At 42.3% G+C, this 23,995-nt stretch overlaps 2 protein-coding genes across 4 annotated transcripts in view; both read right to left on the bottom strand.

Annotated features, from left to right (window-relative positions):
• LOC134190754 (conserved oligomeric Golgi complex subunit 5-like) overlaps positions 1-2,337 on the bottom strand; it is a 12,735-nt gene extending 10,398 nt beyond the window's left edge. Inside the window, exons 1-5 of the mRNA XM_062659263.1 lie at positions 2,281-2,337; positions 2,089-2,228; positions 323-380; positions 206-260; positions 60-129 (exon numbers count right to left, since the gene is read on the bottom strand). Of these exons, the coding sequence (XP_062515247.1) occupies positions 60-129; positions 206-260; positions 323-380; positions 2,089-2,228; positions 2,281-2,323 (366 nt within the window). The 5' untranslated portion in view covers positions 2,324-2,337. The remainder of the gene's footprint in view (positions 1-59; positions 130-205; positions 261-322; positions 381-2,088; positions 2,229-2,280) is intronic.
• Positions 2,338-3,897: 1,560 nt separating this feature from the next.
• Positions 3,898-8,043, bottom strand: LOC134190755 (phospholipase DDHD1-like). Of its 3 annotated transcripts, none has more exons than XM_062659266.1 (9): positions 7,666-8,043; positions 5,824-5,910; positions 5,426-5,758; positions 5,248-5,360; positions 4,903-5,112; positions 4,621-4,776; positions 4,482-4,566; positions 4,394-4,412; positions 3,898-4,326 (listed from the first exon to the last, which is right to left on the bottom strand). In XM_062659266.1, the coding sequence occupies exons 1-9, from the start codon at positions 7,934-7,936 to the stop codon at positions 4,308-4,310; spliced, it is 1,293 nt and encodes a 430-aa protein (XP_062515250.1). In that variant the 5' UTR covers positions 7,937-8,043; the 3' UTR covers positions 3,898-4,307. The 3 variants fall into 3 exon arrangements, with proteins under 3 accessions (XP_062515250.1, XP_062515249.1, XP_062515248.1); XM_062659265.1 differs by having other exon boundaries at positions 3,898-4,412; positions 5,426-5,520; positions 5,587-5,758; XM_062659264.1 differs by having other exon boundaries at positions 3,898-4,412.
• Between the last annotated feature and the right edge of the window lie 15,952 nt (positions 8,044-23,995).

Below are 23,995 nucleotides of genomic sequence, written 5' to 3'. Positions count from 1 at the left end.
GCACATGGACAACGATGGTAAGCAAACATTGTCCATACAAAAATCAAAAATCACTATACTTGAAGTCTTTGTAGCTGGGTGGTTCGCACCATGACTTTCTCATAAGGTTCCACAATATAACTGCTAATCCTGATGTCAATAACAACATGCCATCGATATGTGATGTAGTTCGTTGTACATTTGATGTGACAGTCGACATGTTTACCTCTCGATTGCTGTCTTGAGTGAGTTGATTCTCGTCTGCATCATGTGTAGTACACCTGTGGTGATCACAATACAGATTGTCAGTTAACGACACGATCAGTAAGATGCAGATGCTCACTCTCTAATGTTTCAATGCCTGTGGCTTGTGACAGCAAGTCTGCATGATGTGTGACAACCTAGACAACATACAAGTAGACAATGTAGCCCGTAGTGTGATGCTAAGAATTCAAGTGCAATAGAGATATGTTCACTAGTACACGATGATTACTGACAGCCGCACTGACTGACCGACTGACATCATGTATTCACGTTTGATTATAGAATTTGATGCAAATGGCTGAAAGTTGTAAATGTTTTGAATATATAATTCTGTGCCTGCAAGAAACCTTCAGACTCAATTACTATTCAATTTCTTCCTCTTCAGTAGCTTCTCTTCATTGTTTGACCATTTGAAAAGCATACAAGACAGGCACGGATCCAGAATTTTGTAGTAAGGGGACCAATGACTTCTAGTCTAGCCACACCCATTTCTGATAATAGAGAAAGGTCCAAGTAAATTTAGTTTATAGCATTGAAATTCGTTTGCGTGCAAGATTAATTGACAACACCAAATGCTGCTGGACATCACACCATAATGTGTCTAGATATGATTATCAGTAACACTGGTAGGCCCTTGGGCTTAGCCGACTGTACTATAAGCATTTGGTCACGAAAGGCTGAAGGACTCACTGGTTGAGCGGAGAGTGGGCCCAGTGGGCCACCCTATAGATCCATGCCTGCAAGATGAGTTGATGAGCTTGAGTGTTGTGTGTGTGTGTGTGTGTGTGTGTGTGTGTGTGTGTGTGTGTGTGTGTGTGTGTGTGTGTGTGTGTGTGTTGTTAGTCAATGATAGTCAGTGCTACTGTGAGCTAAAGAGGATAACCAGGCATAACCCATAACCAGGGGTGCATTTCTTTTACCTATTCTGTCTATTCTGGATTAAGCAGATTACAAGGAAGAGCTAAATCGTATTTCTTTTACCTCTTCAGAAGAGTTCGATGAGCTCTTCCAGTTAATCCAACTACAACTCGGATTAGGTTGGGTTGGAAGGGCTGTGCGCATGCTCCTTCGTTTTGTCTAACAAGAGCATTCGAACAATTTGCGATGAGCGAGAACTACTGGGTAACAACGGATGTAGACGAAATTGTGGGTGCACGTACAGAAAAGGGATCAGTGGTGCTCGTGTGGCATCTCACTAGCAGCTCAGAGCCTCGTTCTTGCTCGAGCTCTGAGAGACTGGCTAGCAGTGAAAGCTTGGATGTAAAGGATACATATAGATGTACAGGGTAGTGACATTCGATTGTCAGAAGGTCCAGGCTAACCAGTCTGTCTCTTTCTCATGCCTAATCTGCTTATTCTTGGATTAATTCCACCTCTTCTGAAAGACCTGCAGATTAGGTAAGAAATGCGCCCCAGGTAGATAAAAAGTGAACTGCCACGAGCCGGGGTGTCCAAGTCAGCTCAGGTTGAGTGAATAGACCTTTCGCCCTCACACAAACAAATACAAAGTTGAAACAAACCAAACAAACAAATGAACAAAGAAACAAAGCAAACAAACCAAACAAATGAACAAAGAAACAAAGCAAACAAACAACCAAACAAACAACCAAACAAACAACAAAACAACCAAACAAACAACCAAACAAACAACAAACAAACAACCAAACAAACAACAAACAAACAACCAAACAACCAAACAAACAACAAACAAACAACCAAACAAACAACCAAACAACAACAAACAAACAAATGTTAACTAGACACCAGCAACTGCACGTGCGTGTTCTGTATGTCGCAATTCAACAACTTGACTATTGTGAAAGCAGTGAGCAGCGCCTACTGCACCTGTGCATGCAGCTCTTTGTCTATCAAGCGAATGCCGGTTGCCAGCTTCTCTAGAGACTCTCCAACAACTCGAGCCTGAACGACTGAACTAGCCAACTGACGAGGATCGAAATCACTAGCTAAGAACTTCTGAAGTAGCTCTAAAAATACAGAAACATAAAGAAAAATACGCAAAACGGTACGAGCAACTACCGTCGTCTTGCATCAGTTTCGTCAAGTCTTCAGACATCGCCATGTTGGGTATCCGGGAGTCTCACTTTGTAATACCCACGTGATAACTTTTTTAGATACGTAATTATTCTTTTTCCTGTTCTAGGATAGTATTGATCGTATGAATGGAATCTGAGTTCATCTAATACGAGACGAATGCTTTATCAAACATGAGAAGGGGATTCAATAAAGGTCTGGTTCTACACAAATCTGCATCTTTATCAGTTAGAAGTTGCAATTGAATGGTCTTGGTCAGAAATTCAATGAATATTGCTAGGGAAACAGCAAATTTTATTTTTGGGAGATACATCCAATGTGATAGTAGAGCAGTTTCATACCTGCCAACCTAGCTGAATCAAAATGCGTGAGTTTGCAAGAAAAATGCGGAAGTCTAACAATTTTTGACACGCCTACAATAGCATTAATATCAATAAATTGTATATGGTAATAAGTGTTAAATAATATAAATAAGCAAAGTGCAACAAATGCAGGGCCGAATCCAGGAATTTTTGAAAGAGGGGGTTCACCTGGTAGCAGTTATTTATAGCATTACTAATTTTCTCTTTTTTAATGAAATTATATGAAATTATTGAACCACGCCTATTGGAAAAGAGGGGGTTGAAACCCCCTGAACCCCCTCTGGATCTGGCCCTGAAATGTAATACACAGAACTTGTACATACTACTGCTTGTTAGTAAATATATTATAAGAACGAGGTATATATACATTCTCGCTGCTAAATTCTATCGTTTTGTGGCCTTCTTTGATCGCTTTCCAGCAATATACAACTCCTTGGTAGTCTAGGATAGCCAGCGCCTCCCCCTTTCCACTTCCGACAGTTTTACCTAACCGACTCCTCCTTCTATGTCAACATTGTGACCCAGAGTTGTATGAAAGAGCCGGATAGAGAGAGGGGCTGGCACATAGACATTGATATTCGAATATCACATGATCAGTAACTTAGTTAATTAATTAAAGGAACTGTACATGTAGGGTTACTCACAACAGGCACGCCCACCAATGGTCAGAATGCGGGAGATTTGATGCCAAATGCGGGTAGGCGGGAGAAGGGTCACAAATGCGGGAGAGTTGGCAGCTCTGCAGTTTATACTAGATAGAGACTCTACTGGATCACATGTAGAATCTACAGTGACATAGAGGCATATCTTGATATGCTCGTGGAGTTGAAAAAGACTGGAGTATATCAGGTGTAACCTATTACTTTATTTTTCTTTTTTGTTTTGTTTTGGTACTACTTTCTGTGTCTTGGTATTGTGTTGTCTATTTTTGGGAACTGTACTTCAGAAGTATGATAGAAAATGCATTATTATACTAGCCTTTAACTCAATGTCATGCAATAACTTACGATAATGATATAGGCATGCATGCGCACTTGCTAACGCTGTAATCAGAACTAGACCTACATGGACAGTACTTCTCTGTTGTGCCTAAACATTTACCAAGTTTACATACTCAGTTACTATCTTAATTAATTACTTTCATTTGTGTTTCTCTGAGTGTGTGTGTGTGTGTGTGTGTGTGTGTGTGTGTGTGTGTGTGTGTGTGTGTGTGTGTGTGTGTGTGTGTGTGTGTCGCGGTGTTTGTAACAATGTTCATTCATGTCGTACTCTTTATAATTATACTCTTACTGCTATACTCATGACGTATCTATGACAATTTTCCTAGACAAAGCTTTTTATATTGCCTAAACAAAGCATCTACTAACACAACCGCTACATCAACGGGCAAGATCAAATTTAATTAGAATCCGCAAGCATAAAGTCAGCAGGTTACCTGGCAATAAAAGACACCAGCACGCCCACACACGCAGGCAGGCAGGCACACACACACACACACACACACACACACACACACACACACACACACACACACACACACACTTCTGTTCCTGTCATCTGCGTCACAAGTTCAACTGCATTCGATCTTCTCCAGTATAAATTTCAGGACACCTTCGTTTTTCCAATACTTTGTGTGAGCCCTCAGTCCTGTTATGCCTTCAGCAGCAATCTTCCAAACATAACCAACAGCCTTCGCTCTCTTGTTTATCTTTGTTCCATTCACGTAGTAATCATACTTTCTCACTTGCTCTTGCTCTATATATATGTATGTAATAAATATATTATATGTTATATATATATATACAAACAACACAAATTGTTTACCTTCCTCTTGGCCAAGAAACGTGCTTATGTCACGACTTGTGTTCCCTGTCTGATTATTTTGAATCAACGGATCCCATTTGAACGACTGTAATCAAATAAATATTATTGATATCAAGAATTGATACCTACAAGCACTCACTATGGGATCGTTTGGGTCGATGATGTTGTATGCTCTACTGCAAATCTCATTGAGACAAAATGGATCGTGATCGTAACATTGAGACCATTCGCTCTTTCTGTCTCTCATCGATAAGAACAGACTGAGAGGAGATCCCATAGCAAAGAACTTGTTAACCTGCAATAAGATGTGATCAACACACCACACACACACACACACACACACACACACACACACACACACACACACACACACACACACACACACACACACACACACTGTCAAACATGTAAATGTTTTTGCCTTGAATTTAAGCTTAGTTTGAGGTTTTAATGTTGCTTTGCTTCGAAAATTCTCGAATGCCGAGCAGTGAGCTGTTAGTATGTCATAGACGATGATGCTTCCCAAAGAATGAGCAACAATAGATACTTGACCATCATGCTTAAATGAAGGTTGCTCAGTCAACATGTCATCATACGACTTGTTCATGACCCTCACAGCCTCATCTATAATCTATAAACCAATCGTTGTGTTACATGCATAGAGTGTACAATACAAACTGCCTATAGCTATATGCTTCAAATAACAAAATCAAATTAATAACGCAATGATTAATTAATTAATTAAATACAAAATTTGATTACTTACTTGTTGGCCATAGACTGGACTATTGTAATAGAAGATGTCTAGAAGGCTTAGAAAAGATTTCTCTCTGATCGTTCTGATGTCACTTGACAGAGGAATGATCTCCTGTAGGACATCTAGACAAACGAAAGTCACAACTACCATCCTGACTTCCAGAATAATTTCAGTGTTGCATATAGACCAAAATCCAGAAACAGATTGCTTCGCCAATCGACCGGTTGAATTCGAACTTTTCTCTTGCTGTGTCTGTCTACCTTGCCAGCTGTAGCGGCAAAGCTGAAGTCGAAGCAGCAGAATAAGTTAGAGATTGAGATGTACTGTATGGTATTTGTCTTGTCATACATTTCTGTTGTTGCTCGTATGTCTGTATTCTCGAGTTTCTGTCCAATTCCGTGCACAACCAATACCAAGTGTGACACACAGGTGTTGGTGTCAGTGACGTTACCATCATACTCATCTTCAGATGATAAGCATCTTGTCTTACTCGCTGGTTCTTCTGAATTCTCGCTAGATTCTAGTGAATGAATGTGAAGACGTTAATTAGCAGAGAGTCTATAAGCCCACAAAATTTAGAACAACCTGCAGGATTCTCTAGATCTTGTAAAGAAGTATGCTTGCGTTTTCGAGTTTTGCGGAGGTTTGAAATTGGCTCATCATCATGATGGTCTAGAATTCATTGAACCTGATGAGCTAGGCAACATGCACACAGGTGATAGCTAACACCCACGAATTCCCACAAACACGCACCGCACGCACGCACACGCTCACATAATATTGGAGATACAGGGCACTGTTATAGAGCGTAACCTCGAACTTCCAGACCAGAGTGTGCACTGTAGTCTGGAAATTCGAGGCTACACTGTACCAGTCCCGTGCTACCTATCAGTTGATGAGTCTCTCACACGTTCCAAAAATTCATCTGTAGCTAGCCCTTTCCCCTTGGTCTGTCATACTGTACCTTACAGACAGAAGTATGACGTACGGATAGCAGGTATCCTAAACGATAATTAGCTAAGACCTCTAGAGGGCCCCTAAAACTATCAACCTAGAAGACGTCTGTAGAGCCCTCTAAGTTAGAATAGTTATCCTCTAAATAGCACCCTAGTAAGCCCAGTATAAGGGGCGCCTATAGTTTCGTATTCGGCCTTTTCCAGCAGTATTGAGAAGTAAAGTGTTGCACAATACGTCACACTCTTCAGTGCATGTTGCAAGACTCTAGAAATAATAATTAATAGCTAGGCGACTCCAGCCATACGTCATTGCACCTACGTATCTATTCTAGCTATTAGACAGAAACAAAAACAACATGTAACTCTAGACAAAGACTCGCTCTAAATAATTAGGGGAAATGTGAGGCTGCATTGTACTTTTACTGCTAGACTCCTCATTGTACAGGATTGTAATAGACTATCGTGAAGGAGGAACTGTTTCTCGCTGTTTTACGCTTTTCAGGACGAACGCGAGATACCAACCTCATGATGCATGAATTTAGCGCGCAGTTTCCAGCACACCGTATAGACACTACGTGTCTGACAGTGACAGCTAATACCTAGAGTCAGTCAGTAACTAGAGACCATTCCCCGCACCTTCATTCAACACCGTCTATTCTAGCTCAATGCATGAGTGATCGACCAAATGCACACAACTGCAATCAGCAGAGTCTGAAACAGTCTACAAGATGGCGGTCATGGGTACGCATGCACACTTCCTCACTCTCGACATCTGGACGTTGGGGAAATTTGTCTGCAGATTGCAATAAGCTACTAAAATTACGCCTGTTTAGAAACATTAAACCGGATGTACACACATGTGCAGTTTCGATTGTTTATACACGTGTACTATGACGGCCCTAACGCTTTTGTGACAACTCCACTGTTTATTTACGCGCCTCTACCTATCTAACACTACATGTCTAACTAACAGTCTCTAGGTTAGTAACTTCACTCTTGAGAAATCTCGTGCAGGAAAGTCGTAAAGACAGCTTATAGAGACATAATTCTCTAGACTACAACTCTTGTGGCTAGGGTTCTTCCTGTTTGCATTACATGCAGCAACTAATGCAGTGGAATTACCTGCCTACATGTACCTAAATAAATAAGCACTACAGCTGAGAGATGAACAAACTGTAATCCACTGATCAATCTATACCACCATACAGTATATACCACCATACAGTATATACCTCAACGACAATTGCTAATAATTGTTGGTCAATGCTTGAAGGGACTCTGCTCGAGCTCCCCAAACGTACGTTTCCCGCGTGTGAATTTGGCAGCCAACAACGCAACAACGGGGAATCCCCAACAACGCAACAATGGGGAATCCCCGCTATGAGCTCTTTCTTTCTCTTTCCAAGTAAAACAGTAAACGTCGGCGATTCTGCGACCACGTGTTTAATTAGGACAACTGCAAACACTGCACCTTGTGAGGCATCGTCGATCACTGTGAGACTCGGAGTCGGTTGTACGATCAATGTGAGACTCGAAGTCGGTTGTGCGATCACTGTGAGACTCGAAGTCGGTTGTGCGATTTGCACTGTGATATTCGGAGTCGGTTGTAACGACTTGACATTCGCTCTGTCCGTCAGACCGTCACTCCGTCTCGCTTGCTCTGGTTCTCGCTCTGGTTCTCTCCCGTTAGAGTTACTAAAATTATCGGTCAAGCTAGGCTGCTCAATCTCAGACATGTACATGTACAGAGGAAGAGACAATCTAAAAACACAAAATATGTCCGATTCCGACTAATTAGCTAAACTGACTTGTACACAGTACTACCCCGCCGCTGCTTGAAATGACGGATCTGCACTTGTTTGGCTTGTTTCAGGACAAGAGGGGTGCGGAAGTAGGTAGGCGTGTCGCTATACCCGGAACTAAACCTCTGACTAAACGTTTTAGTAGTAAGCCGTGTAAGTAGTATTATTATAAGTCGTGTACGAGTGTACGGTTCACGTAATGTAAACATATTACTACAGAGTACATGACCTGTTACTTGAGTACTACTATTACTAGAGAGCACATGACTGAGTACACGTACACGTAATGTAAACATATATGCTAGCACATGACCTGCTGGGGTCGAAGATCTCGTTTCCTGTCTGCTGGAGTCCCGAATCTGATCTCGGTCATTTCCTAATCTCGGTCACTCGTTCTCTGCCAAATAGCTGCAGCCAGACCTAGCTGCTACGCCAGCGTCATATTCCTACTGGATAGCAACTAGGTAGAGCGGGTCACGTCAGCATTCGTCGTAACGTTGCTGCTGTAGAGCTTGAAAACTGATCGCACCTATTCTCGGTCACAGAGTATCATATCTCGGTCAGTGCTTGCCATCTCGTTTCTACAACTTCGTTTGAGACGCAAGTCATCTCTGTCGATAGGCTCATTATATGACTTCCTTTCGCCAAATTGTTGGTTTTGTCTTGTCAACCTCTACTCTCACAGACAACGAAGAAGACGGATGACTGACGGGACATAATCTCGGTCACCCGATCTCGAGTGATTTTCTCTCTTCAGACGCAGATCTGAGGCGTTCTTTTTGGCTAATGCTATAGTCATCACCGCTGGCTACTATAACTACCAGGTGATGTTAGTGGGTGCGTGACCATTTCGTCCATTCCATTTTCAATTTCCGGCAACAATTGAATATTGAATTAGAAATTGAAAATTGCCTACAAGTTGCTTGCAATTTCAATATTCAATTCTATTAAAAATTGAAAATTGATTGATCGATGGACTATAATTATTTGCGGATTAAAATGAATATTGAAAACACATTTAATTTCTAACCAATTTCCTTTTTCAATGCGATTGAATATTGAAATTGCAAGCACGTTAGTTCAATTTTCAATATTAAATTCAATATTCAATTTAATTTAAAAATTAATTATTAAATTTTGAATTTGCGTGGCCAATTCGTCCATTCCATTTTTAATTTTTGAGACAAATTGAAAATTGAATGTCAAATTAAAAATTGACTGGCGTTGCTTGCTCTTACAATATTCCATTACATTGAAAATAGAACTTGATTGAAGACCAATTGTCATTTCAATATTCGTTTACTTTGCAAATAGATTCAATCTTTCCATCCGTCCAATTTTCGTAAATTATGAATATTAGATTAGAGCCTCCGATGCAATTTTCTTTCTCCGTACTAAATGTAAATAGAAAGTTACCCGCAGCTGCTAGCGCGAGCGATATCTCATAAACGGTATAATGACACCGCGCGGGCGACCGCCGGTGACTTCAATATTCAATTCTATTGAAAGACGAAAGTTGCGTCTAGCTTAGCCACGCCCAGCCACGCCTCTGGCACGCATGCAATGTAATGCAATTAAGAGATGCATGGGAAACCCTCGACTGGCACGCGACCGACCTCTCACAACAAGTCGGTAAGCACTTGCACCTGGCTCTCGTCAACCGTCACGCTCAATCGTGAGACATTCATTGCGGCGATGAGCGAGGGACGCCCTTGGCATGGAGGCACGCGTCTAGGGCATCTATAATCAACGAGATCAACGTCTAGCCTACACTGGAAAGTTGACGTCTGGTCGATTTGGAAAGACTTCAAGCAACTATCTAGCTAGAGGACATTTGCGTGGATCATCTAGACCACGCCTCTAAACATCTGAGGGGAAGCGCCAGCCGGTATCTATCATCTGACGATATAACGGCACGTCGTGCATTCTCTCCACTCTCGATCTCCATGGACGAAGTTGACAAAGATTTTGTTCGGAAGCGAGTCGAAGAAGGTAATAGTCATGCTGTCATCAGTGAAGAATTACAGACGATGTTTCCAGGACTTCGGGGACTTAGCGAACGATCTGTTCGACGTTTCTGTACAGACAGAGGCATAGGTCGACGTTGTTCTCTGACTAAAGAGGAACTAGAACGCCGCGTGTCTGACGCCGTAAGCGAGGTGAGCACTAGCTATATATCTCTAGGTAGCTGGCTGCATGCTCATTAGAGTTAGATTAGGTCATGATTTGCTCATGATCACTATAGCTAGGTCATGATTGTACACTGCATGTATACTGTGTGCATGGCCTATAATTCCTGTATGTATATTTATATTGACTTTGACAGGTCGGACCATCTTGCATCTTCAAATCGTCAAAAAGCAAGAAGGCAATGGCTACACAATGCAAGTCAAAGTCTAAGATTTCTCGTACTTGCAGGCGGTCACCAGTAAATTTTTGATTTTTTTCTTTGACTTTTACAAAATAATATCACTATACATATTTTAACTGTTAATACGGTCTTGTTTCAATAGCATTTTACGTCAAAATTGTAACATGGTGGCACCTAAATATTATATACTCATGATCAGTTATAACTCTTGATCACAGAATGTCATCGCTGTAGTTTGTCTTCTTTAGTCTTTCTAACTTTTCTTTGTAATGAAAGCTTGCATATGTCCATTTAATTAATATATATATATATATATATATATATATATATATATTAATCTCATTGCATATTTTTTGGGAACAACTGTCTATTATTTATATCAATATGTCCATTATGTTAGAAATTGCAGAGAAGATCTTCAGTTTTAGAGATGTCCACAACTTTGAACGACGAACAAAAGAAGACGTACGCTAGTGCCACGAAACTGGAATTGATGTCGTCAGAAGTCTCTGAAATAGCAGTAATAACGAGCCACCCTCTGAGGGAGCCTCCACTGCTGGACGTTCACAACTCCTGGTCCGACCTCTTCCATGGAGAGCCATTGGAGCAACAAAGGAGTCTGAGTTTTTGGACAGAAAGTACGCCAGAAGGCAGACTCAGAGAGGAACGCGGTACCAAGAGCTCCATCTACCAGAACACGTCCTGGAATGACATTATACCAGAATGGGCTCTAGAAGACTTCTGCTAATTATAATACGTTTGATTTTAATACATGTCAAAGAACATGGATATATAGAGCTAGATCATTCAAATTTGCTGTTAACATTGTTGTCCATTGCCAAAGTTTGTTGAACTAGAGAAATAAATCACATAACAATTAATGTCAATCACCTGGTTAGTGTGTCTTAAGACTACCTATAGCTTATATTTGGAAATATCTGTATCTGATATTTAGGACTCCAAATGTGTGCCTAAATGTAATCCTAAAACCTGTATTCGATCTATATAGGCTGTCCTAAATGTGTTCTTTACACCATATTAGGATCGGTCTAAATATGTCTAAATATGATTAAAGGTGGTATTCAGTACACATTTAGAATAGGTTTAGACCATGCTATATTTAAGCTTTCATGCAGTCCGTGCATGATCGAGTGTCCGTCTTAATTCTCTCGATCGTCTCACGTCGGTAGCGTCTTCACACTTCAACCTATGGGGCGCGTGACGGTTGCATGACAATTGACATCTACGACGTATGAACAAGTCTACAAAGATTTGTTGTGTCCAATTTACAGACCAATTTACAGGCCTGTAAAGGCTTTCTCATAACACCAAGTGTTTACCTGCGAATTTTCAACACTTGCCGTATCCACTGTGGACCCGGGCCCGCCACACGCGGGGAAGTCCCTAGAGGCACTAACCTTAGTGGACACAACAGATCAACAATTGCAACTCACAGGTAAACACTTTGTGTTATGAGAAGGTCCTTACAGGCCTGTACAGACACCTCTACACGTTGTTGTAAACATTGTTGTATATAGACGTACGCATGTTAACTAGCACGTCGTAGCTTGTTGTGTCCACTAGGGTGCCTGTTATGAGAAAGCCTTAACAACCTTTAGGGACTCCCCGCGTGTGTACAGAAACGTCGAACAGATCGTTCGCTAAGTCCCCGAAGTCCTGGAAACATCGTCTGTAATTCTTCACTGATGACAGCATGACTATTACCTTCTTCGACTCGCTTCCGAACAAAATCTTCGTCAACTTCGTCCATGGAGATCGAGAGTGGAGAGAATTCACGACGTGCCGTTATATCGTCAGATGATAGATACCGGCTGGGGCTTCCCCGTCAGATGCTTAGAGGCGTGGTCTAGATGATCCACGCAAATGTCCTCTAGCTAGATAGTTGCTTGAAGTCTTTCCAAATCGTCTAGACGTCAACTTTCCAGTGTAGGCTAGACGTTGATCTCGTTGATTATAGATGCCCTAGGCGCGTGCCTCCATGCCAGGGGCGTCCCTCGCTCATCGCCGCAAGGAATGTCTCCCGATTGAGCGTGACGGTTGACGAGAGCCAGGTGCAAGTGCTTACCGACTTGTTGTGAGAGGTCGTTCGCGTGCCAGTCGAGGCTTTCCCATGCATCTCTTAATTGCATTACATTGCATGCGTGCCAGAGGCGTGGCTGGGCGTGGCTAAGCTAGACGCAACTTCCGTCTTTCAATAGAATTGAATATTGAAGTCACCGGCGACCGCCCGCGCGGTGTCATTATACCGTTTATGAGATATCGCTCGCGCTAGCAGCTGCGGGTAACTTTCTATTTACATTTAGTACGGAGAAAGAAAATTGCATCGGAGGCTCTAATCTAATATTCATAATTTACGAAAATTGGACGGATGGAAAGATTGAATCTATTTGCAAAGTAAACGAATATTGAAATGACAATTGGTCTTCAATCAAGTTCTATTTTCAATGTAATGGAATATTGTAAGAGCAAGCAACGCCAGTCAATTTTTAATTTGACATTCAATTTTCAATTTGTCTCAAAAATTAAAAATGGAATGGACGAATTGGCCACGCAAATTCCAAATTTAATATTTAATTTTTAAATTAAATTGAATATTGAATTTAATATTGAAAATTGAACTAACGTGCTTGCAATTTCAATATTCAATTGCATTGAAAAAGGAAATTGGTTAAAAATTAAATGTGTTTTCAATATTCATTTTAATCTGCAAATGATTATAGTCCGTCGATCAATCAATTTTTAATATTTAATAGAATTAAATATTGAAATTGCAAGCAACTAGTAGGCAATTTTCAATTTCTAATTCAATATTCAATTGTTGCCGGGAATTGAAAATGGAATGGACGAAATGGTCACGCACCACTCTGCATACTTGTAAACTGTGTACGTACTACAATCTTGTTGATTGTAAGATTTTAGCTACATTAGTTATTATCATTTTAGCTACATTAGTACCGGTATATACAATTGTTGTCCAGTCGCGGCAGTAATTACTGATCTAGGACTTGGTGAAGATCGTTCCAAAGATGGCAGCAGAACAATCTGATGCAAGTTAGCAATTCGTCAATGTTGTCTACAGATGCTAATCTTGAGAATGTTTCTCAAGAAATTTCTTACAGCCCTGACTTCATGAACAGCGCACAAATTAACTTGGGCTACAGCTCATTGGTCTTGCTACAAATTGTGAGAGAGAAATCAAACCGCACGGTGGGCACGGGCAAGGTGCTAGAATTCCGAGGCACCTCACTACATATTTGTAAATTGTAGCAATTCAGTAAAACTCGTTAGTTTCACAGCCTAGAGAGAGCTGCACTTTTCCTATTTCTTTCTCTTTCTGTAACTTTTTAGAACTGAGGACAAAAAATTTTGGAATGTTTTGTTAGTCATGCCAATTTACCACCCTGGGTGCACTCGTGGTCCAAGATCACGCCTACCAGACAGGCTGCTATTGTTTTTACTTTCATACATAGCAGGCCGTAGACTAGCAATTAGAATGATTTAGAGACTAAACGGCTCCCACCCGGAGACTGACAAGATGTGACCGGTATTGCAACATCAGTAGTACTGTAGGATCAAGGAGGATCGAAATGAACCAATCGGCATCAAGCTTGGGAATCGTACCTGAACGGGAGCCTTGCCTGTAGCCAATCACCATCACGCACTGTTCAAATAGCAAATACGCGGGCACTTAGACTCAACCGGCATTTCAAGTTCAACGGTCGATCTGTTTTGGCGGTCGTCTAGCGTCGGCGGCTGCAAGAGGATTACGCATTTTATGCCTTCACCTGCAACAGCACAGTCCAGCGACAAGCAAAGACGTGTCCCTAATTCAAAGGTATACTTTGTCACGCCAACGCTCCAGTAGCTGCTGCATGGTCACCTACAATGGTCTTATCTAGACTTCAACTACGAAATTACGCTGTTGTACGGTCTTGGTTGAACATGGTCTAGCTGTCAGAAACGGCTAGGTACTTTGATTGTCGCTAACAACTTCAGATGCTTCACATTTCCTGTTGGTATTGTACGTAGGTGAAAACATCGATGAAGAGGCCTACCCACCTCAAAGATGTCGACAATTTCTTCCTGTTACAAATATGCATGGGGCTGAGATTGAGGCTTTTGGAGAAGATTCGATAATACAAATACAGGTACCTCTTGTGTCTTCTTGTCTGCGTTACTGCAGCTACAACAACCGGTTTCTATTAGAAAACGATAAAATCTCCTGAGTGCTCAACCAAAGGTCACTCATGACGGTTCAACTGGAAGAAACCGCAGCTGCTGCTAGAGATTCATCGCCTGGGCAAGAGAATCATCAGAAACCAAGTGAAAAAGCAGACTAGCAAACCGCGTAGCCTTCGATCGACACGAGGACATTAGTTTTGTAGATATATTTTAATCACCTAGCTAATCCTGCAGTGTACCGTACTGTGGTCTAGTAGCTGAATAGTAATAAATGAACGATTCAAGTACATGTATACACCCGTGACACATGCTACCTTGAAAACGCGCGCTATGTCAAAGGCGGGATTTAAATAATAATTTATTTTATTAATAGACCACATGCTATAAATAGTTACACTCTGCCAATTTAATTTAAGGCGGGACTTGATTTGATCCAATCTTACATCTATCCCATTTAATTAATCGGATTAAGGACATTTCCATACAAAATTATCAATATGCTATTTTTAAACCACCAGTGATAAAGAAAACCCTTTTAAATCTTGAAAGGGTTTTTGTGGGGTTTTAGAAGGGGTTTTGAAAACCCTCCAGGGTAATTGTATCAGTAACCCTACAGGCTTTTAGAAGGGTTTTCTTGTGAAACCCCAAAAAACCCCACTAGGGTTTTCTGTCGGATTCCCTGTGAGTTTTCAAGTTCTACAGCAGCAACGTTACGACGGATGCTGACGTGACCCGCTCTACCTAGTTGCTATCCAGTAGGACTGTGACGCTGGCGTAGCAGCTAGGTCTGGCTGCAGCTATTTGGCAGAGAACGAGTGACCGAGATTAGGAAATGTCCGAGATTAGATCCGGGACTCTAGTAAACAATGAGTTCGTGAGAATCAAAACATTGACCCTCAAAACAAATGACTATACAGTATAGTGTACATACATACTTTCACCCCTAATATACAATTTTACTGTTACTTTTGATTTTGATTCGTTTGCTAGACTTTCAAGTGCTGACTGAACTTTCTGAATCCGGTAGAGCGACGCCCCTGTCATCGGACACCATCAATCATCGGACAGCCGTGCAAGAAGTAAAAGAAGTAAGACTGAGCTTTATTAGAGCCCACAGTAAGAAGGTTTAGTAAAGACTGTGATTCCAGACGTGGGACTTCCTGAGGCTTCAAACGGTTATGCTAGGACGGTAAACGTAATCCTTCTCTGCGACCCCGTTCTTCGAACACCACCATCGTTCATCGGACACCACCATCATTCACCGGACACGACCTCCCCCATGAAAACGCAAAGGCAATTCTGCAACTTCGCACCTGAGGTAGGTTCATAGATGACTAGCTAACTGTAACACAGCAACACTACTAGTAGAGCGCGGCCCGTTCCTCGGACACCATCATATTCCGAACGCGAGTTCTCAGTTATTCGTTTTTGAACGCAGTCCCTACCACATCATAAATGTAGGTATCCAAGTTGTAATTGAGCACACCAAAAGAGAGCATTGTACCTCTTCTCTGCTTAGAGTGAGATTGAAAACTGTGTGGAGCCTTGTATACCCCGTTCATCGGACAAACGCATCGTTCACCGGACAGTAGTGTCTAGATTGCACACACGCATCCTTCAGCCTAGTTACTTATATATCGCTAATCAACAACTCTTTACCTACAAATCGTGTTGTTACCCTGCATGTCAGCCAAGATCTGTATGAGTTACAGTCGGTCAAACGCCCGTGGTAACGGCCCCAATCGTCGGACACCCATTTTCTTGCCTTCCTACCTTCTCAGCAACAGCTCTAGGTTTCAAATAACTGCAGTTGATTAAATTCAACTATCTGAAACGCCACAGAACGCAGAGCACTTGCCTAGAGTGCTTGATGGCAATTCTGAGTCATTTCTCCTATAACCACGCCCCCACTAGGACGTGTAAGATCTGTCGCTTGAACGAACTAGCCGTTCAACAAAGAAGACGACAACCGAAACCGATGAGAGGGCAGGATTGAAGTGCTAAAACGCTCTTTTACCCTTTGCAAAGAAAGTCGATCGCTGCATAGCGCGCGTTGACAAGGACTTGACGTTATCTCATTCAACTGTATCTAGGAGAAGCAGGGGTGAAGGTTCTAGCTGCTCTGATAATAAACAAAGTTCCTGCATTCGGTACAGCTGGTTGTACCAACGATGACGTGCTGCACTTCGTGACGGTGCAAGGTCAGGCAAAGGTAGATATCAAACTGAGATAGAAACACCTGCACACGTCCTATTCAGAGCCAAGTAACAATTTAGGAGCCTTGAAAGGAAAGCACGGGCTGTTCCTGTGCGAATTGGGAGAATGTGCTCACCGCAAAGCTCGAACATGGATGACGTGCGTCTGCTACATCCGGTGCATCAAGCCTGTGCAGTTGTGCTGGAAGACACTCAGGAGTGCAAATTCTTACTCTGGGAAGACTTGACAGTGCCGGAGGGCTAGTAGATGCCAACAGAGTGAGCTTGTTAGCAGAGAAAATTCAGCAGTTTCCGCTATTAACCGTTGTTGAGTCACATAAAGGCTAAACGAATTGGGGGCCGTACGATATTTCCTTCCAACTCTCTCTCTCTCTCTCTCTCTCTCTCTCTCTCTCTCTCTCTCTCTCTCTCTCTCTCTCTCTCTCTCTCTCTCTCTCTCTCTCTCTCTCTCTCTCTCTCTCTCTCTCTCTCTCTCTCTCTCTCTCTCTCTCTCATGACATTATTACCTGCAGACTGCTAGACTCGTGACCAGTCTCTCCCAGCCTTCGTCATTCCCAGGATAGTCAATCCTAGAGACTGGTTTCAGACCGCCTTCTTCCGGTGCAATTAACTTTGAAGAGGTCATACCTTCTAACAGACAGGGTTACATAAACGGATCCCGGGATCCGTTTAGTGGTCGCTGCTTGTATCATAATATCGTGATTTGTTAGTAAGTGGTATCCAATTCTTCTACAGTGTAAATACGTATGCCGTGCCTGTTGCTAGGCTATACAGTGTCTAGTCTACTGCAAAGCAACAGGTTTTCAAGGAAACGGGGCGCCAAAACATTCCGTTCTTTACGAGGTAGCTAACGATCACGCATGCTAGTTGTTAGTTCAGTCGAGCAGCCTAGAGATCTCTCCACTCTAGTGTACAGTGTTCAGTCGGTGATCATTCCCAGTGCATGTAGGGTGCAATTGACTATGCAGGCCAAAGTGCAGTCCGTTGGTGTCACTACAGCTTTACTTCACGAATGGTAATTATTATTCTAGACGCACTGATCGAATCCGTCACTAGGCATTGAGATCTCAAACGTACAACTTACGCAGGTTTGAAAATCATTATGAGATCGGCACGCAGTCTGAAGGTTCGTCGACAAGCGACGTACAGGCAGAAGTAAGTATACTATTGCAATCACACCAGAAGCCTCCTCTACTCGAAGCCGACGTCGGAAAGGTGGTCAGAGATGTCTTTGGGCGGAGAGTACAAAGAAAGAAGACAAAGCACCAAGGAAATAGTGTCTACAATATTTCGGCCTGAAAAGGAAGAGTGTGAACGACGACATAGTACATGACTCTTCTAGGAGACCGTGTTCTTCTGGCCTTTCTAGCACGAACATAAATGTAGTCGACCTCTTGGACCTCTTGGAGAAAATACAGCAACAAACAGACGAGCTGGAAAGTGAGTGGCAACAGCGACTGAACCTGGAGAGACAACTTCGTGAATTAGCTCAACAACCTTAGCTCAAAACCCATGCAGGAACCCCAACAACCCTACCTATAGTTAGAGACGTCTAGATTATTTCTTTATTTAATTAAACTTTCTACATGTACAGGCTGTCAGAGCTACGAAACATACCTGCATGCTCTTTCACGATTTCTCAACGACTGAGGCATCCGGCTCGAGACCTCCGGGAAACAAAATAGGCAATTAGCTACAACTACCTAGATAATCTGCATGTCATTATACATGACGTAAAATTCATGAGGGCGGTCTGAAACCAGTCTCTCCCCGGCGAGGAATGACAATCCGGGAAATGACGAAGGCGGGGAGAGACTGGCTCGAGTCTAGCAGACTGCTGCTGCAAAGAAAAAGACTGTCCGACGAAAGGGGCGTTACCTCGACTCATTGAGCGTGCGCTATCTCTCCTGGAGAGTAGCAAACGGAGATAGTGATAGCGTTGTTGTGTTAGCTAGCTAGTAGTCACCTATAAACCTATCTCAGGTGCGAAGTTGCAGAATTGCCTTTGCGTTTTCATGGGAGAGGTCGTGTCCGGTGAATGATGGTGGTGTCCGATGAACGGGGTCGCAGAGAAGGATTACGTTTACCGTCCTATAGCATAACCGTTTCAAGCCTTTGGACGTCCCACGTCTGGAATCACAGTCTTTACTAATCCTTCTTACTGTGGGCTTTAACAACGCTCAGTCTTGCTTCGTTTACTTCTTGCACGGCTGTCCGATGATTGATGGTGTCCGATAACAGAGGCGTCGCTCTATCACTGCCGTTTGCTACACTCTCCAGGAGAGAGCGCACGCTCATTGAGTCGAGTTAACGCCCCTTTCGTCGGACAGTCGTTTTTTCTTTGCAGCAGCAGTCTGCAGGTAATAATGTCATGAGAGAGAGTTGGAAGGAAATATCGTACGGCCCCCAATTCGTTTGACCTTTATTTGACTCAGCAACGGCTAGTAGCGGAAACTGCTGAATTTTCTCTGCTGACAAGCTCACTCTGTTGGCATCTACTAGCCCTCCGGTACTGTCTAGTCTTCCCAGCGTAAGAATTTGAACTCCTGAGTGTCTTGCAGCACAACTGCACAGGCTTGATGCACCGGATGTAGCAGACGTTTCACGTCATCCATGTTCGAACTTTGCGGTGAGCACATTCTCCCAACTCGCACAGGAACAGCCCGTGCTTTCCTTTCAAGGCTCCTAAATTGTTACTTGGCTCTGACTAAGACGTGTGCAAGTGTTTCTATCTCAGTTTGCTAGCTACCGTTGCCTGACTTTGTACCGTCACGAAGTGCAGCACGTCATCGTAGGTACTAGAACCAGCTGTACCGAATGCAGGAACTTTGTTTACTATCAGAGCAGCTAGAACCTTCACCCCTGCTTCTCCTAGGTAAAGTTGAATAGACCTTTTCTGCGGGCGTGGCACTAACGACGTCATCGCGGCATATTGAACACTTGGGTGCTACTTTGATGTCTTGGCGTTTGTTAACCGCGTGAGTTTGTAGCGAAAGCGACCAGTTTTCTTTTCGAACTTTTACTAGCGCGTATAGCGATGCATCGAATCAGGTAAGGCCTTATTAGGACCCGGCTCTTGTTCGTTTTGCATCTTTTGCAGACAGGAACAACCTCTTTCTGATCTCTGTCGTGACTCTGCGCGTCATTTTGAGTGATGATGTAACATTTAGACTTGACATGCAGATGTAGACGTAAACTGTGAGTACAAATTTGCGTACGTAGTGTGATACGCATTTTGTGTGTGTTGGACGTTGTAATGTAGGTAGAAGGTGGGTAAACTGCTGTGAGTAATTGAGTAATATTACTACACCATAAATATGAAGTTGAACAGCAAGTGGCAGTGTGTTGTCTCCTGGAGCATGTGACACAGTAGACCAGAATGATCGTGAGGCCAATATATTGACATATATAATATATACAAACAATAATTGATATTATTAACAATAATTGTACTGTATTAATTAACAAAATTTATTTCTAAATAGACTGCTTGGTAAGTTCCTGTATGATATGTCACCAGTAAATAGTTGTGATACAAACATGACATGAGCAGATGGGATACATGTATTGCAACTAATGCCTAAACAGTAGTGTGGTGGTGTTTAAAGCTTGAGAAAAAAGATGACTGCAAACACCTATCTGAAGAACGTTCTGCTAATTAATATTTTCGCTGCATCAATGATGCAGGTCATTTCTGAAGAAATCTCTCGAAACGATTGTGGTAGACTTGCACGTAGAGTAGTTCTTGGCAACCACCAGTCGATGTCATTCAAACAATAATACAGAAAATTGATTCATGTGATAAATGTTGTGAACAAGAGAAAGGTCTTTCATCTTTAGGCCCATAGGAAGATGAACTATAGAAAAACTTATTCAAAGGTAAGAGAATGTTGTTTCTTTGATTGGCTGTCTGCAAATGTTGTATGTCTCTTTGACCAGTATTTAAGTGAACTGGCAGCATACTTCAACAACTATAAAAATTTTAAATTATTTAACTGCAGTATCCTGTGTAATAACAAGGTCTTTTCATCATTATCCTGAATTGCCTCAACTCTTCAATTTCCTTCTATTCTCATTCGCCGTTCAAGTAACTTGATGCAGTTCTGCTTTTCCTTCAATTCCTGCTGCAGCTCCCAAAATGATGCATTGCACAATCAGAACTCAAGATGAAATCATGCATTCTCTTCCTACCTCTCAGTAAGAATACCACCAGACAAGTCTAAAGACTTCCTCTTCACGTCGGTCACTCCTTAGACGACGCACATTCTAGGAAGTATTCAGGAAGTGCAAACCAAACCATTTGGTAAGTGCGTATACCACACAGAACACATATCGATATCGTATGGCGCGCCACTTGTGCCATAATTCGCTATTTCTACTTAAGTAAGTAGAAATAATTCTACTTAAGTGAAATTCAATTCTACTTAAGTGGAATTTATTTCCACTTAGGTGGAATTCATTCTACAGAAGTAGAAATCTATGGCGCGCCACTTGTGCCATAATTCGCTATTTCTACTTAAGTAGAAATAATTCTACTTAAGTAAAATTCAATACTACTTAAGTGGAATTCATTTCTACTGAAGTAGAAATCAGCACTTCTACTGAAGTAGAAATCCATTTCTACTTAAGTGAAATTTGCTATTTCCACTTCAGTTGAATTGAATTCCACTTAAGTGGAAATGAATTCTACTTTAGTGGAAATAGACCACTGAATTCTACTTAAGTAGAATCATTTTTACTGAAGTCAACTGATTACTACTTAAGTGGAAATAAATTCTACTTAAGTGGAAATGAATTCTACTTAAGTAGAATTGAATTTCATTTAAGTAGAATTATTTCTACTTAAGTAGAAATAGCGAATTATGGCACAAGCGGCGCGCCATAAGATCGTACTACGTACGCAAGTTTGTATCCACAGTTCACGTCTGTCAAGTCCCAATGTTACATCAACCTTCAAAATGACGTGGCAGAGTCGCGACAGAGATCAGAAAATGGTTGTTCGTGTCTGCAAAAGACGCACAACACACAAGAGTCGAGTCCTACTACGGCCTTACCTGATTCGATACATCGCTATACGCGCTAGTAAAAGTTTGAAAAGAAAACTGGTCGCTTTCGCTACAAACTCACGCGGCTAACAAACGCCAAGACATCAAAGTAGCACCCGAGTGTTCAGATCTTTGCAAAGGTTACAAGAGCGTTCTAGCACTTCAGTCGTGCCCTCTCATCGGTTTCGGTTGTCGTCTTCTTTGTTGAACGGCTATTTCGTTCAAGCGACATCTTTTACACGTCCTAGTGGGGGCGTGGTTGTAGGAGATCTAGAAATGATTCAGAATTGCCATCAAGCACTCTAGGCAAGTGTTCTGCGTTCTGCGGCGTTTCAGATAACTGAATTTAATCAAATGCAGTTATTTAAAACCTAGAGCTGTTGCTGCGAAGATAGGAAGGCAAGAAAATGGGTGTCCACGCCGACGATTGGGGCCAATAGCAAGGGCGTTTGACCGACTGTAACTCATACAGACATGCAGGGTAACAACACGATTTGTAGGTAAAGAGTTGTTGATTAGCGATATTTAAGTAACTAGGCTGAAGGATGCGTGTGTGCAATCTAGACGCTACTGTCCGGTGAACGATGCGTTTGTCCGATGAACGGGGTATGCAAGGCTCCACACAGTTTTCAATCTCACTCTAAGCAGAGAAGAGATACAATGCTTTCTTTTGGTGTGCTCAATTACAACTTGGATACCTACATTTATGATGTGGTAGGGACTGCGTTCAAAAACGGATAACTGAGAACTCGCGTCCGGAATATGATGGTGTCCGAGGAACTGGGCCGCGCTCTACCCTGCCCGCTCTGTCGCTTGACCTCTGCAAATTGAAAGAAAGCTATGGACGGACGACGTCTGCAGACTTGCCAACCTAGCTAAACCAAATGCGTGCGTTTTCCGGGAGAAAATGCGGGAGAAAGCGGAGATAAAAAATTCCTTAGCTACGCCTACAATAATACATTAATATCAATAAAATTTATGTTGTAATAAGTGTTAATTAATTAAATAATATTGCATGCCCGATCGGAGTAGAAGCCATTAAGTTAATAAATTATAGTACAATGTAACATGTATACATGTAGTAGCTAAGAGTTACGCATCTTCTGGTCCAACCTTCTGGTTCGCTTTAGAAATTTAAAGTAGGCTTCACATAGAGTACCACGTGCAGACGGCTTCTCTAGATAGAGTGACAACAGCACGTCCATGGCTAGAAAATAGAAAAGGGGAGGGGCTGTCCAAGGTGGGGTTTCCTAAAAAGGACCAACTCCTTCTATTCCGGTTGACCAAATATCGAAAGAACCCAACAAAGAGAGGAGCTGGTACACATAAACGTCTAGATACTACTACGTACTGTCTACATGCAGATACGGTTACAATGAACAGGAGCATCTGTACCTGTCAGTCACGCCCATTAGTCACACCCACGAATACGGGAGATTTGATGACAAATGTGGGTTTGGCGGGAAAAGGGTCCCAAATGCGGGAGTCTCCCGCTCAATGTGGAAGGCTTGTCAGCTCTGCGTTTGCAGTGATGGGTAGAAATTGTTAGCGAACGTCCATTTTTGCTTACCGACGCATGCGTCGCACTTGCTCTAGACTCACGTGCTCGACTCTAGCAGAGCTTTACACTGACTTGTAACATTTTGTCTAACTAAACAATTACATAGTAACATTATATGAGTCTTACTGTCAGAGGTCCAATTTTCCAAAAGACTTGGATAGCTATAGATCTCGAAGCCTGAACTCACATGCACCTCCCAAAACTTTGTAGAGTTACAGATTTTTCTGACAGTGCAAGCTCCATTTTGTCATTAATTTTGAAATTGGTCCTACTACATGAGTTGCATGAGCAGCTCAACAGCAGAATCCGCGTCTCTACGAAAGGCCTAGCATGCACTACGGAAGCATGCAATCTGAATCACTCCCGGAAATGGCTAGAGTCGGTTAGATTATTTCAGTCTGATGTCGACCTTTTGTCCGGCTATACCCAGTCATCTAGTAAAGGCTAGGCTGCATGTATGGTGACGCCGCTGGACAAATAGACATACGTCCGAGAGTATGCGAGTCCATGCACTGCCTCAAATCCTGGGTAGCCTCGCCCCGAACGCAGTGTGGATTGCAGCTCCGGATGAGCTTCCATTACCACTACGTCTGGTATGGTACC

The sequence above is a fragment of the Corticium candelabrum genome, chromosome 15 (genome assembly GCF_963422355.1).
Source record: "Corticium candelabrum chromosome 15, ooCorCand1.1, whole genome shotgun sequence".
NCBI lineage: Eukaryota > Metazoa > Porifera > Homoscleromorpha > Homosclerophorida > Plakinidae > Corticium > Corticium candelabrum.
The sequence above is the reverse complement of the archived record's forward strand: the minus strand, read 5'-3'. Positions and strand labels throughout refer to the sequence as shown.

What these genes read in the sequence shown, in the direction of transcription:
- LOC134190755 (XM_062659264.1), bottom strand. Translation starts at nt 7,936, where the DNA reads ATGTACATGTCTGAGATTGAGCAGCCTAGCTTGACCGATAATTTTAGT. An exon ending in CAATCTGTTTCTGGATTTTG is followed by an intron (nt 5,361 to 5,425) that starts GTCTATATGCAA and finishes TCGTTTGTCTAG; the next exon opens with ATGTCCTACAGGAGATCATT. An exon ending in AAACTAAGCTTAAATTCAAG is followed by an intron (nt 4,777 to 4,902) that starts GCAAAAACATTT and finishes ATCTTATTGCAG; the next exon opens with GTTAACAAGTTCTTTGCTAT.